The sequence below is a fragment of the Lithobates pipiens genome, unplaced genomic scaffold (genome assembly GCF_037356315.1).
Source record: "Lithobates pipiens isolate NorthernLeopardFrog02 unplaced genomic scaffold, aLitPip1_a1.2 Scaffold_8, whole genome shotgun sequence".
Taxonomy (NCBI): Eukaryota; Metazoa; Chordata; class Amphibia; order Anura; family Ranidae; genus Lithobates; species Lithobates pipiens.
Window position 1 is genome coordinate 249,145,349 of NW_027507903.1, and position 17,734 is coordinate 249,163,082.

At 41.9% G+C, this 17,734-nt stretch overlaps 1 protein-coding gene across 1 annotated transcript in view; it reads right to left on the reverse strand.

The window, feature by feature from the left end:
• Nucleotides 1-13,719, reverse strand: part of WIF1 (Wnt inhibitory factor 1) — a 153,293-nt gene extending 139,574 nt beyond the window's left edge. The window contains exons 1-2 of the mRNA XM_077469847.1: nt 13,467-13,719; nt 13,179-13,318 (exon numbers count right to left, since the gene is read on the reverse strand). Coding sequence (XP_077325973.1) covers nt 13,179-13,318; nt 13,467-13,608 — 282 coding nt within the window. The 5' untranslated portion in view covers nt 13,609-13,719. The remainder of the gene's footprint in view (nt 1-13,178; nt 13,319-13,466) is intronic.
• Between the last annotated feature and the right edge of the window lie 4,015 nt (nt 13,720-17,734).

The following is a 17,734-nucleotide window of genomic DNA, read 5'->3' on the forward strand; positions in this document are numbered from 1 at the left end:
GGACGAACCAGGGAAGGCAAAGTTTAGGCAGATAAAACTTCAGTTTTAAATGGAATGTGAACCTTATGGAAAACAAACTGTGTAAGATATTTGCTGTTTACAGTTCAATAACTAAGTTGAAATGTAATTGAAAAAATATATAATTTATTGTGTTTCAGATAAAACTAAAAACATACATAGGAGAATTTAAAAGAAATCTAGAGCACAAATATGAAACATAATTGACACTTAGACACTTATTCCTTATACTTTTTATACTTATCAAAATAATCTCTAGCTTATAAAATTTTAGCTAAGTGGTATCGATACCCGGTAGATATGCATAATATTAAAATAATAAAGAGATATCTTGGAGATGTCTTAATGCAAGAGGCACAATGTCACATACGGTATCTGGTATTGTCCACCTGTTTTTTTATTTTGGTCAAAGATTTTTAACATCGATTGGAAAATTACACAATCTACTATACAACCGGACATGTGTATCTCTGTGTTATCAATTATTCCTGGATCAATGAGATCCATTAAAAAATACATCTTATGGCATATGTTTACCGCAGCGTGTACAGTCATAGCCTGCAACTGGCAGAAGACAGTAGACCCCTTTATGGCAGAGTGGGTGTATGAGATGAGCGAGATGCAATGCTTAAAACAAATTATATTCATAGAAGAGAGCCTAATGCCGCGTACACACGACTGGACTTTCCGGCAGGCTAGGTCCAAAGGGATTAGTCCATCGGACAATCCGATCGTGTGCGGGCTAGTCCGATCATTTTTAGAAAAAAAATCAGACAGATCTAGAAATAGAACATGTTTCAAATCTATCAAATCGGGAAAACCTTTATCTGTGTGCTGGTCCGACGGACCAAATACGACGCAAAGGAAGCTATTGGCTACTGGCTATTGAACTTCCTTGTTTAGTCCCAATTACATCATCACGTTCAAAATTAACGGACTTATGAACGGACTTAGTCCGTTCGTGTGTGGCCAAGTCCAGAGTCTGGAACTCCGCCGAAAGTCCATCGGGAAGACCGTCGGACCTAGTCTGCCAAAAAGTCCGGTCGTGTGTACGTGGCATTACAGAACGAGTCCCAAAGATATGCAACAATGGGAGGAATTCTGAATCTGGGCAATATTATCAACATATTGTGTCCATTTGAAAAATCTTGTAGAAGCAGCGATTTTTAAGCCAATGTGCATGGACCCTATGGCATCATCCAAATGACTAGGGTTATCCCAAAGGACAATGTAACGGAATGCGAAAACAATGTTGCTGTACACTGTAAAGTACAGAAACCAAAAACAAACAGTTCCCCTTCTACTGAGCATACTGCAGTAAACTGAAACCATTGCTTTTATGACTACCTTTCTAAATAAATCTGGTAAGTGTTAAATTAATCTAGGTGCAATTATTATAGTACTAGTACTGTGTGCTGACTTTAGGAGACAAATACTTACAGCCCATGCAGTCTACTGCTGCAATTCACACAGATGATGCTTCTCAGGGTTCCTGTGCCTCCCCACCTACATCTTGGTTTTAAGCCAGTCATGCATGGATTGAAATTCGACCAGTTCAGCAGGGACCGGCCGAATTTCAATCCATGTATGGACAAGCAGATTGTACCCAAGTAAATCCATCAATTGACTTGGGTACAACCAGACTTTTATATTTATTTTTTTACACGTGATTACTGATGGCAGCTATAGCCGCTAGTAGCAATCATTGTGTTCTGGCAGGGGTATGGGTGGAGCCTTCCCAGCTGGCAGAAGAACACAATAGCACTACGGCATCCCCCTATCAACACTGTCAACACTTAGCCCTTGTACACACGGTCGGAGATTCTGACGGAATGTGTCCTATCGGACCATTTTGTCGCATATTCCAACTGTGTGTGGTCTCCATCGGACTGTTTCCGTCGGAATATCCGACAGACCAACTTTTCCAACTTGCCGGTAAAATCTTCAGACAAAATGCTCTGATCGGACATACTCCGATCATGTGTAGCCTACTCCGACGACAAAGTGCCACGCATGCTCAGATCAAATTCCTAGACCAAAGGTATTGGCTACTAGCCTGAACGTAGTCCCATCGTAACGAAATAACGTCATCACGTTATGTACAATCGGATTTTCCGACAACTTTGTCCGACCGTGTGTATGCAACATCACTTCCGGACCTCTTCCGGAATTAATCCGTCGGAATTACTCCGACGGATTTGGTTGTCGGAGTCTCCGACCGTGTGTACAAGGGCTTACAGTGTTGATAGGGAAATATAGCGATTTTCTGAAAAATCAAATCATCTTTGGGCTGCCTTAGGAGCTGGCTTTCACTTTGTGATGACTCACAGCTGGCACCCTACTGTGCGGGGAAAGACATGGCCTGCAGTGAGAATGGTATTGCAGCCTCCTTGGATATGTGATGTTATCCCAGAAAGATGAGGAGGGGGCAGGCCAAGGATATGTCATCCTCGGCTAGGAGGGGAAGGAGAAAGTGGGAGCGAGGTACTTTCTCCTTTAAAAAAATCCCCAAAAAAAATCAGCCATTTCTGAACAGACTGGGAGAAAGAGAAAGAAAGGTAACTTTATTTTTTAGCAAAGTTCTATTTTATCTGAAATTTTTATCTTTTTTTTAAATAGAGTGTTCTTCTGGTATTATTTAATAGCTACTGTGTTTTTATTTTTTGCTATATAGATGAAAACATTTTGAAAAAAAAAATGTTTCTGTTATAACATTTTACAAATAAAAAATATTTCTTCATAAATTTAGGCCGAAATGTATTCTGCTACATTTCCTGGTAAAATAACCCAAATCAGTGTATATTATTTAAACTTTGTGAAAGCTATAGAGCCAACAAACTATGTTATATATATTTGAAATTTGATCGATCCTAATGTAATGATTGCCTGTCTAATGTCTTGAGGCCCTAAAATGCCAGGACACTACAAATACCCCCCAAATGACCCTTTTTTGCAAAGTAGACACCCCACAGCATTTAATAGGAGGCATTTTCTGAAGTTGTAATGTTTTTTCTCACCATTTTTTTGGAAAATGAAAAAACTTAATACAATTTGGGATTTTGTTCACAATTATTGTTACATACTGTCACCAGAACACTACAACATCATCATATAACTGGAGTGGTGGTGATCAGAGATACTGAGTGAGAAAAATAAAACTTTAACCTCTTGCAGACCAGCCACCGCAGGTTTACTGCGGCAGGTTGGCTCCTCTGCGTGAAATCATGTTATTGTACGTGATCTTGTGAGGTCCACATAGCAGGTGCTGCGAGTTCCGTGAGTCCGACCACGGGTCCCGTGGACTCTATGTCCACAGGGATACCCATGATCATCTCACAGAGACGAAGAACAGGAAAATGCTGATGTGAACAAGCATTTCCCAGTTCTGCCTAGTGACACTGACACTGATCACAGCTCCCTGTGATCGGGAGCGGTGATCGGTGTCGTGTCACACATAGCCCAGCCCCCCCCCCCACAATTAGAATCACTCCCTAGGACACACTTAACCACTACAGCGCCACCTAGTGGTTAACCCTTCCACTGCCAGTCACATTTACACAGTAATCAGTGCATTTTTAATGGCACTGATCACTGTATAAATGTGAATATTAACAAAATAGCGGCAAAAGTGCCAGATGTATCCTCCATAATGTCAAAATCACAATAAAAATTGCCGCCATTACTGGTAAAAAAAATATTAATAAAAATGCCATAAAACTTTCCCCTATTTTGTAGACACTATAACTTTTGTGCAAACCAATCAATAAATGCTTATTGCGATCTTTTTTACAAAAAAATATGTAGAAGAATACGTATCGGCCTAAACTGAGGAAAAAAACATTTTTAAATATTTTTTGGGGATATTTATTATAGCAAAAAGTAAAAAATATAGCTTTTTTCAAAATTTACACACTTTTTTTGTTTATAGCGCAAAAAATAAAAACCGCATAAGTGATCAAATACCACCAAAAGAAAGCTCTATTTGTGGGGAAAAAAGGAGGTCAATTATGTTTGGGAGCCACATTGCACGACCATGCAATTGTCAGTTAAAGCAACTCAGTGCCGAATCTCAAAGAGTGCTCTGGTCTTTGGCCAGCCAATTGGTCCGGGGCTGAAGTAGTTAAAAGACAGAATAGGGGAGGAAAAAAATGTGTCTGTGTTGGAACTTTCGCAATTCCTATTAACACAAGTTTCAATTTTATCAAAAGTTTTTTTGCCAGGGGAACTGCCATAGGCACCAAGTGTGCCCCAGCATATGCAAACGTTTACTTAGGAGATTGAGAGGCTTGACTTTTCAGTGGAGAGGGGGTGTTGTTGGCGTACCTGGACAGGATTCAGTCCTGGTACAGGTACATCGACAACATCCTCATCTTGTGGACGGGAACTAAGAAGCACTAGTGAATGTGACCCAGTATGGGTCAATTTATTGGACTTGACCATTGAACTGGGTGAGAACAGTGACATTAAAACAAATTATATAGGAAACAGTGACATTAAAACAAATTATATAGGCAACCAACAGCCACCAATAACCTCCTGCACACAGATAGTTTCCATCCTAGATCACTAGTTTGTAACATACCAGTAGGACAATACCTCCGTGCATGTCGCAACTGCACAGAGACAGCAGAATTTGAGACGAAGGCAAAAAATTGTAGAAATTCATTCAAAGTAGCTATCAGAGGAGATTGTTTACTAACGCCTATCAAAGAGCCAAAGCCAGTGATAAGGAAGCTTTCATTTTTAAAGAAACAGGTACAGACAAGGACAGGACACCCAATACTAGAATAAGTTTACAATTTAGCAAACTGGTACCCAGGGCCTGGGATATATGTACCACACATTGGCACCTGCTGACGGATGATGATACTGTCAGAAAATTGGTACCAAATCATCTGCAATTAATTTACAGAAGAGCTCATTTATTAGGTCACCTACTTATACATAGTGATATTTTTTAGGGCCCCTCTCCTCTACCTAATTCTGTAGGTATATGATTGAAGGCAATTCCCTTACTTTGTCAAATGGCAAAGTCCTGAAATGCAAGGGACATACTAATTGCAATACATCAGGTGTTATACCATGTAGAGCTTATTATATCGGAAAGACGATAAGGACAGTTAGGAGAAGGCTTCAGAATCACAAATATGATATTGTACATACCATCTAAAGGCAGACATGTATGTCTTAATCATAATAGAGACAGTACATCATTAAAATGCTGGGTGTTAGAGGTGGTCAATTCCAACCCCAGAAGAGGAAACTTTGATCAAATATTCCTGCAGAGAGAAACCCAATAGATTTGGGAACTGGGGGGCAGTTCACCCCCCCCCCCCCCATAGCTTGTCTTTTGTTCCGTTCTTAAACCTAGTTCCCTCTTGTGCATATAATTTAGGGTGCTTGGTCTTTGACATGTCTCTGTCATGCTTGTGAATTCATACCATTACATATTTTGTATTATTTTTTGTACCTTTAAAGTGATCTGACACACTGTATATATTATCACTACTTAAGTATCTAGAATAATTATATGGATCTTTAAACAATATCCCATTGTTTTATATATTGTATTTTAGCTTGTATTCTTTTTTTATGAATTTTGTGATTGAATTGGGAGACAATGATGTTTGTTTTGCCTCCTGGTGTCCCCTGGATGTTGTAGGAGCCTCCACACCTACTGCACATGCGCGGCGATGTCATGGCAAGTGCGCTGAGACGTTTTCATGATGTATATTTACTCAATGATGTTTTTTGACGTTTTGGTGCCAAAAGCGGTAATTTTAGGTAAATTTTAAGACATTCCTCACACAGACAGGTGACAGTTGCCTCTGAAGCAGCCGGCATGTCTGGCGAAACTGGTTAGGCTTCCAGCTTGGTCCCATGCACCCAGTCTTTGGGCTACCTCCTCTCTTATCTCCTCCATTATTTTAAGGGACTGATATACCTTTATTGCCACAAATACAGCTTGGAATTTTCAAGCTCCATCTGGATGGATAAGTACATTTTCTTTATTTGAGCGTTAAATGGCTTTTTGTTTCTCTTCAAAAGACACTGATGGCTCCCACACTGGGCAATAATAAACCACATATTACACAGTTGAAGAAATTTTCATATGTGATTCTTTTGCCAATTAAGGAAGGACAGCAGATACCTTGCTAATGAACCACAAGAGCATTATATGTTATAACAAGGACATCCCCCTGGCAGTTTTCCAGTTGTATTTTATTGTAACTATTTCACTCTCCTTTCAAGATGGATACATAAGGACTGACCCCACACAGAATACCCTTATGGACTTCACAGGTTATTAACCACATGCAGTGGCCCACTGTATCACCCTCAGTTGGGTAGATCTCACATTATGGCCCAAACAGTGCTGGCCACATGGGGGCGACATTGTACACATGTGGTTTGGACTTTCTTGCATATCCATGAGAAGATCCCTTAATGGACTCTGTAAAATATTCAACTTTAAATTAGCTCTAGAACATATCTCACCATAGGATTCCTCTTCAAGGAACCTTCAGCAACATTTAGCTATGAAATGTTGGAGGAGGCAATGTCACACAATTTTTGATTTAGTTGACACAAATTGTACCCCCTACTGGGGCACATACATTCATGAATATGTGCTAATATTTTTGTTTTTGTTTTTCCCTCTTTTTTGGGAGAGGAGGTTGTTCATACAACTTCCCTGCAGCTGCCATGGTTATGTGTATTTTTAAATAATTGGGCAATTATGTTTTTTGAGACATAGTGTTTTTTTGTACAGTTTAGATATGTGTGTTTAATAAAGCTGACTTCTATATTTCTATACATGTGTCAGATCACTGGGTCTTGTTACACCTATTTATGTATATAGCAAACAGTGTGTACAATTGAGGTTGAGCTCAGTCAGGCTTTTGTCTCTTCTTTTTGTTTCTCATCAGAGATACTGACTGGTCACAGTATGAAAAAAAACATAATTTTTTTCTTTTTTTACAATTTTTTAGACACACTGTGACCAGAGCTGTACAGTGTTACCATAGTGACCCTATACTGCTCTGGGGAGTTCATCAGGATTTTTTTTTTTACACTGTTATAAGCAATCATTATAAATGGCCTCTATTCTTTGTCAGTGTGTACTATTGTGATAGCAGTGACTGGCCACAACTATCACATGGTACTGATGCTCTGTAAATGGTCCTGTGTGTACCATGTGATCAATGTGACTAATCACAGAGATCATCACAATAGTACACAATGAATGGCTATGAATGAATGCCATTAATTGTGTGAAACTGTCTTGTGATCGCTGTGATTGGTCATAGCCCGATACAGCTATCTGTCCGCAGATAAAGCGGGTGGCAGATTAAGCCTCAGCGCGGCCTCTGGAGTGCACGGGAGGCATGCAACTGGGAGAAATGATGTCAACCGAAGGTGAAAAATCTCCCACTCAGCCATCGTTTGACTATAGGCTGGCCGGGAAGCAATTATAGCTGAACTCCAGGTTAAGCAAATATTGTCTAAATAGATTCAAGTGATGTGTAGTCTTGAATCTTGGTGTGCTTTGTGTATTTCTTACAGATCTGTGCAGTACTCCAGTGTGAAACTTTGCAGGCATTTCCTGTAATAAAGACTGGTCACTGCTTCTTTCTCTCCTTGCGGGGTGACTCATCCTGTATCTGCCCCCTCCTGTCGTTTTCTGCATGCAGTCTGCAGTGGGTGGAGCTGCTGGGCCCCTCCCACAGATCTACTCTTTATGTACAACTCAGTAATACATGGCCGATCCGTTCAGGTCCATCTGTCAGTTTTTCTGGCGGACCTGAACGGATGCTCCATAGAGGTCTATGGAGCATCGGATGTCAGCGGTGACATGTACGCTGACATCCGACCCGCTCCGATCCGAAAAAGTGTGACGGAGGAAAAACCTACTTTTCCATCCGTCATCGGATCGAATCGGATGACGACGGACACTGCGATCCCTCGTCAGCCGGTCTCCCATGGGGAGAGCGGCGCTCTGACAGGTCCGTCCCTGCTCAGTGTGTAGAGACGGACCTGTCCTCTGCCTGCTCAGCGGGGTTCGACGGAACTATCCCAGCTGAGCAAGCGGATATCCACGGGGCAGATCATCACTGATCCGTGTGAAAGGACCCTAATAACTAAGTTTAAAAAGGCATTTGGTGCACACAAAGTTGATTTATATCCTTGGTGGTTATTAAGGAATATATTAAAATAAATGTTTTTGTGCTCGGAGTTCAGCTTTAAGAGAGTCTGAACTTTTCTCCAAAACAAAATAGGAGGCTGATTCCTAAAAGCTGGAGAAATGGTAACACTTGGGGTTATTTACTAAAGCTGAAGAGTGCAAAATCTGGTGCAACTCTGCAAAGAAACTAATCAGCTTCCAGGTTTTATTGTCAAAGCTTAACTGCTTGCCGACCAGCTACTGTCATTATACTGTGGCAGGGTGGCACGGCTCCGCAAACCGCCGTAGGTGTACGTCAGCCACTTTAAGAGCTATAGGGGTACAACGCCAGAGCCGATGCACATGGCCAGCGGCCGCGATGTCCACCGGCGACCTGCGATCGCTCTTCAGAGAGCCAGAACAGGGATCTGTTAATGTAAGCAGACAGATGCCCGTTCTGTCGGGGAAGTAGAGAGGGATCTTCTGTTCCTAGTAATCAGGTACAGCAATCTCTCTCTATTGCTTGTCAGTACATCTCTCACTCTCCAGTTAGAAACAACTCCCTAGGGAACAATTAACCCCTTGATCACCCCCTAGTGTTGAGCCCTTGCCTGCCAGTGACCTTTATATAGTAATCAGTGGCTATTTTTAGCACTGATCGCTGTATAAATGTCAACAGTCCCAAAAAAAAGAGTCAAAAGTGTCATATCTGTCCACCGCAATGTCACAATCCCACAAAAAATAAAATAAAATCACTGCTCACTGCCATTACTATTAAAAAATATGTATATAATAAAAATGCCATAAATATATCCCCTATTTTGTAGACGCTATAACTTTTGTGCAAAGCAATCAATATACGCTTATTGCAATTTTTTTTAGCAAAAATTTGTAGAAGAATATATATTGGCCTAAACTGGTGATGAAATTATTTATTTTTGGATATTTATTATAGCAAAAAGTAAAAAATATTGTTTGTTTTTTTTCAAAATTATTGTTCGTTTTTTGTTTATGATGCAATAAATTAAAACCACAGAGTTGATCAAATACCACCAAAAGAAAGCTCTATTTGTGGGGAGAAAAAAGGACACAAATTTTGTTTGTCTACAACGTCACATGATCGCGCAATTGTCAGTTAAAGTGACGAAGTGCTGTATCGCAAAAAATTTGCCTGGCGATTAAGGGAGTAAATCCTTCCAGGGCTGAAGTGGTTAACTGAGAAGCTGACTGGCTACCATGCACAGCTGCACCAGATTCTGTGTGCCCCTGTTTTATTAAATCTAGCCCATTGAGGTGTAGCTCACCCCCACCAATCAGATTTCAGCTATCATTCCTTTAGTGTTTGTTAGAAAATGAGAACCAACGCCAGGATAATTATGATCAACAAAGCATGTCGTGTCGCTTCAGTTTTCTCTTCTTAAGCCCCATACACACTATCAGATTGTATGCTGATTTTGGTCTACAGATTTACCAAAACCATATAATATGAGGTCAAACCTTAGGAGTTTCAATTTGTATGCAATCAGGAAGGCCCTTGTACTACATGGTTTTGGTAAAGCTGAAAACAAAAATCAGCAGAAAATCTGATAGTGTGTATGGGGCTTTACTCTCTGCATGTTGTGGAAGTTTTCACCTATGAAATGAATGATGTCTTATGCACTAATGTGGAGTACAGAGGTTGTATATTGAACATTTATACAATGTAAACTACTATGGAAACCAGATGTAGCTTACAAGGTGCCTCGCATCTCATCTCTGAGCACTAAAGCCTTTTTTGGCCACAGTTTGAGCCGTTTACCGCTGTTTTCTATCAGATAGAACAGATGGCATGCACATGCTTGCTCTACTAAATGAAGTGGGATCTCAGCAGCATTATGCTTTGATCCCCAGTGGCATGTCTACAACACCAAGATGCAAAATACCACAGAAGAACAGAATCTCAATATTAAAGGCTGGAAGCTGCACACTTTTGATATGTGAACCCCTTTAAGTAAAAAAAAAAAAAAAAAAAAAGTCAAGCACACAGAATGTAAACATACTGACATTCCACAGTGGAAATTCTGCCGCAGAGGTCAGGAAACAAGGTATTTCCTCTACTATGTGACATGCTACACAGCAAAGGTGTAACTGTAAGTCCGATTCAGTGGAAGCCGTTTCCTTGGCTCATAAATACTATTAGAAAAGAGTTTGCTATGCTCCTATTAGGTATTACGATAACATGGACTTCGGCAGTTAGGTCCTATGAATAAGCCATTTATCTATACTCACAGAGCTGCTTAGAAGCAGAAGAGTACCTAACCAACACGAATCATATTTAGTTTCAGCATGCAATGACGACCTATGGCTTAAACTGGACTAATTGCTGAATAAATAACATAAGGCTTATTAAAAAGCAAAAAAGCAATAAAAAAATGTAATCTACAGCAACCTCCGTAAGAATTCTTCTTTCAGTCCCCCAAATATCTGAAATCGAATGGCTACAGGTTAATTGGACTTCCTATAGTGGCCTCCTTTTCTGGGCTTTATTGAAGCAGCAGAAAGGCAGCTGTGTGAAAATCTATGCCTGTAGTTCCTCACGCATCACAGTGTCATGTGGCCGATCTTACTACCCAGAGCCCAACGCACAGCTTACCTGCTGTGTTGCCTTTGATGAAGACCTTGTTTTGGATGAACTTGAAAGAAAGGTTAAACACACATTTTTGTTTCTCATTCAAGTTACTATGTGTGACATATTTACTGTCAGTTTTGTGTTTGAGCAGCTGGTAATCCAGGGAAGGGCAGCTGCTTGGGACTAATATAGTTTCCCTAAATATTCAAAAGCTCTGCTTGGCATTACAACACGAGAAGAATCTTGTCGGACCTCTGCCAGCACTATGACCTACTATGACAGGTTCATAAAAAATAAAAAAAACCTTGTCTAGTCTTTTGTCACACAATATTTTTATCAATGCAAACCAAAAACAATGGGGGTTTGTAAACGTGATTGTAATAAAATAAAAATAAAAATGATAAGAATGATATCTGAACATCTAAAAAGAGACACCGATGTATAACCCAAACAATGCTGATATTAAATATTCCAGAGAGTAGCACAAAAATATCACAAAATAGCACTTGATTATTTATATTGACTATGACTATAAATGATACCAGAGAGTAGTAGTGATATTGCAAAAATATTTTAAAATATCACAAATAAAATGTGCAATTATAATTATTTAGATTGAAAATTATATCATGACTATAAATATACATTTTGCTAACAGAGATATTGCAAAAAAATTTTTTTTTAAATTACAGTTATAACTTGCAATTATAGTTATTTATACTAACTACTTATATCATGATTTATATATGAAAATAACAGAGAGTAGCAGTAAAATTGCAAAATCATTTAAAAAAACACAAATAAAGTTTGCAATTATAATTATTTATATTGACTACCCTTATCATATATATATATTTATTTTATTTTTTATATATACTATACCAGCAGTGATATTTTAAAATATAAAAAAAAACACACACAATTAAAACATGCAATTCTGATTATATAATTATAGTGACTACTTATATTATGGCATATTTATAACTAAGTTCTTTAAGATAAATACCATTAAAGATGACTAGTTCTGCACTTTAAAGACATGCCAATACAGTAATGTCTGTATCTATAGTATATGACTTAACAGAACATCAGCAATCTAGTTAGAAAAAGTGCTTCATATATTTTATTGGCACTAGGAACCTTTTGATTTTTTGCAGATGACATAATGAATTATTTTAACAAAAATATATACTTTATTTGTGCTGAAGGTTTGAAGATTTTGTTAAACAAAACAAACACACACACACACACAACCAAAAAAACTATTTTATATATATATATATATATATATATATATATATATATATATATTTCTACCCGCAGGCCCTTTATCTTTCCCTTTGTGGCACTTTTTACCCCACTGACCCCACGGACATCAACAATGAGACACAATTTTTTTCACTGACACTAACAGGGGGTCATTATTTTTCCCCATTGACACCAATGATGGGGCACCATTTCTCCTACTAATACCAATGATGGGGCACTATTCCTCCCACTAATACCAATGATGGGGCACTATTCTTCCCACTGATACCAATGATGGGGCACTATTCCTTCCACTGATACCAATGATGGGGCACTATTAGTCCCACTGATACCAATGATGGGGAACTATTCCTCCCACTGATATCAATGATGGGGAACTATTCCTCCCACTGACACCAATGATGGGGAACTATTCCTCCCACTGATACTAATGATGGGGCACTATTTTTCCCACTGATGGGGAACTATTCCTCCCACTGATACCAATGATGGGGCACTATTAGTCCCACTGATACCAATGATGGGGAACTATTCCTCCCACTGATACCAATGATGGAGAACTATTCTTCCCACTGATACAAATGATGGGGCACTATTAGTCCCACTGATACCAATGATGGGGCACTATTCCTCCCACTGATACCAATGATGGGGCACTATTCCTCCCACTGATACCAATGATGGAGAACTATTCCTCCCACTGATACCAATAATGGGCCACTATTAGTCCCACTGATACCAATGATAGGGCACTATTCCTTCCACTGATACCAATGATGGGGCACTATTCCTCCCACTGATATCAATGATGGGGCACTATTCCTCCCACTGATACCAATGATGGGGCACTATTCCTCCCACTGATACCAATGATGGGGCACTATTCCTCCCACTGATACCAATGATGGGGCACTATTCCTCCCACTGATACCAATGATGGGGCACTATTCCTCCCACTGATACCAATGATGGGGCACTATTCCTCCCACCGATACCAATAATGGGGCACTATTCCTCCCACTGATACCAATGATGGGGCACTATTCCACCCACTAAAAACAACATGTCTGAAGGACATTAAACTAGCCCTTTATTTAGTACTATAGATAGCAGACATACCTGTCCGGTCGCTTGCCAAGTAAAATTCATCGCCTGGATATTGACAGGAATAGCAGGCATCCTTTGCTGTGCTTTTCTAAAATCATGGGTGAAAGGGGCCATTTTCCCTTCAGAAACAATCAAGATATCTTCTTCAAAGCCTGCAATAAATGCAATAAGTGATGAGAAGACAAGCAGTGTATTGATCCTAAAAGTTGCACCCAGCTAATTCCAGGAGTAGAGGTCCCATGACTGTGCCCTGATCTGTGGGCACATCTCTGGATCCCTGAGAGTAAAGAAGGAGGGTACCTATGAGGACTCTTGCTTGGTGGGCATCGATCCACATGTACAGACTGTCCTCCTGCCTCTGTGCAGCCTCTGCATTGATAATCACACAGCAAATCATAGCGGAGAGTTGGAGAGCAAAGCAGCATACTGCTGTCAGGGCCATGCCGCCGAGATGTGCCCCTTGTAGGCTCCGGGATCTTGTACTGATAGATAGTGATAGAGGGTCCCGTGCAGTGCTGCTGGTCCTGCTCTGATCTCACCCAGGCTCCGCCTCTCACCACTTCTACAGTCAATGAAGTAGTAAAGGAGGGAGCCGAGAGTGTGACATGGGGGCGGGGCCTGATTACAACCGACTGCCTCCCATCAAGATCTACATCAAGGGGGGGGGCTCCGCTCCGATCAGGGGGGATCTATTCATCATCACAGCTCTGATCGGGGGAGACCCAGAGCCATACATCACCAGCCATGTCATAGAGGAATAGGGGCTTCCATCCGCTGTCCTCACAATCTACAGCTAGTTTAATAGTAACACAAAGTACAAAGTTCCAGATCTCTCCTCCCCACCTGGATCTACCTCTGTAACCTGCCTGTCCTGCCTGGGATCTGTCCGAGGTGCTGAATACAAATGGAATATATACAATAACACAACATGATTCACAGCTGATCAGGTCTTCAATAGTGCTCTATGGGTTTATGATATATGAAGGGTACCGTGGGTGTTATATGGTATATAAAGGGTAGTATGGGTGTTGTATGGTATATGAAGGGTACCATGTGTCCTGTATGGTATATAAAGGGTACCATGTGTGCTGTATGGTATATGAAGGGTACCATGTGTGCTGTATGGTATATGAAGGGTACCGTCAGGGCCGTCTTTATTATTAATTGGACCCTGGGCAAAAATTTTCTTAGGGCCCCCCCCCCCCCATGCAATTTCACTCTCCACCTTCTCTGAGACATACAATAAATAGCAGCTAGACTTAAAATCAGTTTACTGTATAAGATCAGGCAGCGATTGCGATTGGTTGCCAGAGGTTACAGCATATCGTTACTGCTTACTGACTGGTTGCTAGAGGTTACAGCACTCCTTAAGGCTCACTGATTAGTTGTTAGAGGTTACAGCACATTTCTGCTTGTTGATTGGCTTCTAGAGATTGCTGTACAGTAATACTGCTCACTGGTTGCTGTGGGTTACAGCACATCTTCTCCTCACTGCAAGGGGGCATGATATACCTATGAATGCTGCCTTTATTTACATATCAATGCAGTTGGCTTCAGCTATTTACATATGCATGTCACTGCTATTTACATATGAATGTCAGTATTTACATGTAAACACAGGTCTGCAGGTGAGTCATCTGTACACAAAAATAGGGCAGAGCTGGGCAGCATTAGTAGCAGCACAGGACTAAAACTTCAAGGGACAAGGGAATGTAAACTTAGATAGTTGGCAAGTATGAGGCAGCTGCTTTGGGCCCCACAACAATGACAGGGCCCAGGGCAGCTGCCCCTTTTGCCCTGCCTTAAAGACGGCCCTGGGTACCGTGGGTGCTGTATGATATATGAAGGGTACCATATGTGTTGTATGATATATGAAGGGTACCATGTGTGCTGTATGGTATATAAAGGGTACCATGTGTGCTGTATGATATATGAAGGGTACCATGTGTGCTGTATGGTATATGAACGGTAGTATGGGTGATGTATGATATATGAAGGATACCGTGGGTGTTGTATGGTATATAAAGGGTAGTATGGGTGCTGTATGATACATAAAAGGTAGTATGGGTGTTGCATGATATATGAAGGGTAGTATGGGTGCTATATGCTACATGAAGGGCAGTTTAGGTGCTCTATGATATATGAAGGCTAATGTGGGTGCTGTATAATACATGAAGGGCAGTATGGGTGCGGTATGATCCACGAAGGGCAGTATGGGTGCTGTATGATAAATAAAGGGCAGTATGGGTGTTGTATGATATATAAAGGGTAGTATGCGTGCTGTATGGTATATGAAGAGCAGCATGGGTGCTGTATGATGTATGAAGGGCAGTATGGGTGCTGTATGATATATGAAGGGCAGTACGGGTGCTGTATGATATATGAAGGGCAGTATGGGTGCTGTATTATGTAGGAAGGGCAGTATTGGGGCTGTATGATATACAAAGGGCAGTATGGGTGCTGTATGATACATTAAAAGCAGTATGGCTTTTGTAACATACGTAAAAGACAGGGTGGGTGTTGTATGAAATATGAAGGGCAGTATAGGTGCTGTATTATATATGAAGAGCATTATGAGTGCTGTTTGATATATGAAGGGCAGCATGGGTGCTGTATGATATAGGAAGGACAGTTTTGGTGTTGTATTAAACACGGAGGGCAGTATAGGTGTTGTATGATACATGAAGGGCAGTATGCGTGTTGTATAATAGATGAAAAGCAGCATGGGTGCTCTATGATACACAGAGGCTAGTTTTGGTGCTGTGTGGTACAGGAAGGGTAGTAGATGTGCTATATGATACATGAGAGGCAGAATAGTATAGCCGTGGATTCATGAAGGGTAGTATGGGTGCTGTATTACACATGAAGGGCATTATGTGTTGTATGTTACATGAATGGCAATATGGGTAGTATATAATACAGAAAGGGTAGTAGAGGGGCTGTATGGTACAGGGAGGGCAGCGTTGGTGCTGTTTGCTATATTAAAGTGGTTCTAAAGCATAATTTTTTTTACCTTAAAGTGCTATTAAACCCACAACAGTAAAATCAGTCTGTATATGCAGAATAGCATGCTTGTTATACTCACTGTGGAACTTAAGGGGTTAATCTCTGTATTGTGTATAAAGGCTCTTTGATCCTGTATGGACAGATCCTCCCCCTCTGCAGGGTCTCTCTTGCCAAGGCCAGATAAGACACAGTAATGCCGCGTACACACGATCAAACAATCCGGTGGAAAAGTCCGGCAAACTCAAGTCCGCCAAACAATCCCCCCCCGTGTGTAGCCTCCGGCATACTTTTTTGACCCGAAAGTACGGCAGACTTAGAATGCCGTGTTGCACTCCAATCTTCCCGCCGGACTCGCATTTCGGCGGACAATCCGGCCGTGTGTATGTCAGTCCGCCATACTATTGAAATGAGCGGACTTTTCCCGCCCAGAGAAAAGTCCGCTCATTTTGAGTGGGTCTCCAGGTAGGCGGGGCCCGCGAAGGAGACGTCGCTAGCCCCGCCGCCTGGTATGGACTTAAAAGGGAACCCCAATGTCGAAAAAAATCAGTGTGGGGGTCCCCCCAAGTCCACAAAAGACCCTTGTCCGAGCACGCTACCCGGCCGGCCAGGAAAGGGGGGCGAGCGAGCGCCCCCCCTCCTGAGCCGTACCAGGCCGCGTGCCCTCAACATGGGGGGTGCCTTGGGGAAGGGGGGGCCGTGCGCCCCCCCCACCCCAAAGCACCTTGTCCCCATGTTGATGAGGACAAGGGCCTCTTCCCGACAACCCTGGCCATTGGTTGTCGGGGTCTGCGGGCGGGGGGCTTATCGGAATCCGGGAGCCCCCTTTAATAAGGGGGCCCCCGGATACCGGCCCCCCACCCTATGTGAATGAGTATGGGGTACAATGTACCCCTACCCATTCACCTGTAAAATAAAAGTACAAAAAAAACACAACACACGAGATAAAATACTTTATTGCACAGCTCCGGGAGGTCTTCCGTCTTCGGGGGTCTTCTCACCGGACTCCTCCGCTATCTTCTTGTAGCTCTTTTGCTAGCGGAGGAGCCCGGCTTTCTTCCTCGCCGCCGGCCTCTTCTTCCGACTTCGGGGGTCTTGTCCCCCTCTTTGGTTCTTCTGCCGGGCCACCGCGCCTTCTTATAGCTCTTTTACAGGCGGTGGCCCGGTCTTCTGTCGCCGCCGCCGCCTTCCGTTCTTCTTCTTCTTCTCCAGGAGATGTTGACTCGACGATCTCTCCGGCCGCAATGCCAGGAACGCGCTGCGCTGCCACTTATATAGGGACAAGGGGCGGTGTCACATGGGTTTATGTCACATGGGTTGGTCATATGGGTTGATGTCACATGGCGACAGTCCCAGCATCCTCCGGGACTGTGACATCGTAAGGGGGCGGGGTCACCATGTGACACCAACCCATGTGACATAAACCCATGTGACACCGCCCCTTGTCCCTATATAAGTGGCAGCGCAGCGCGTCCCTGGCGTTGCGGCCGGAGAGATCGCCGAGTCAACATCTCCTGGAGAAGAAGAAGAAGAAGAAGAACGGAAGGCGGCGGCGGCGACAGAAG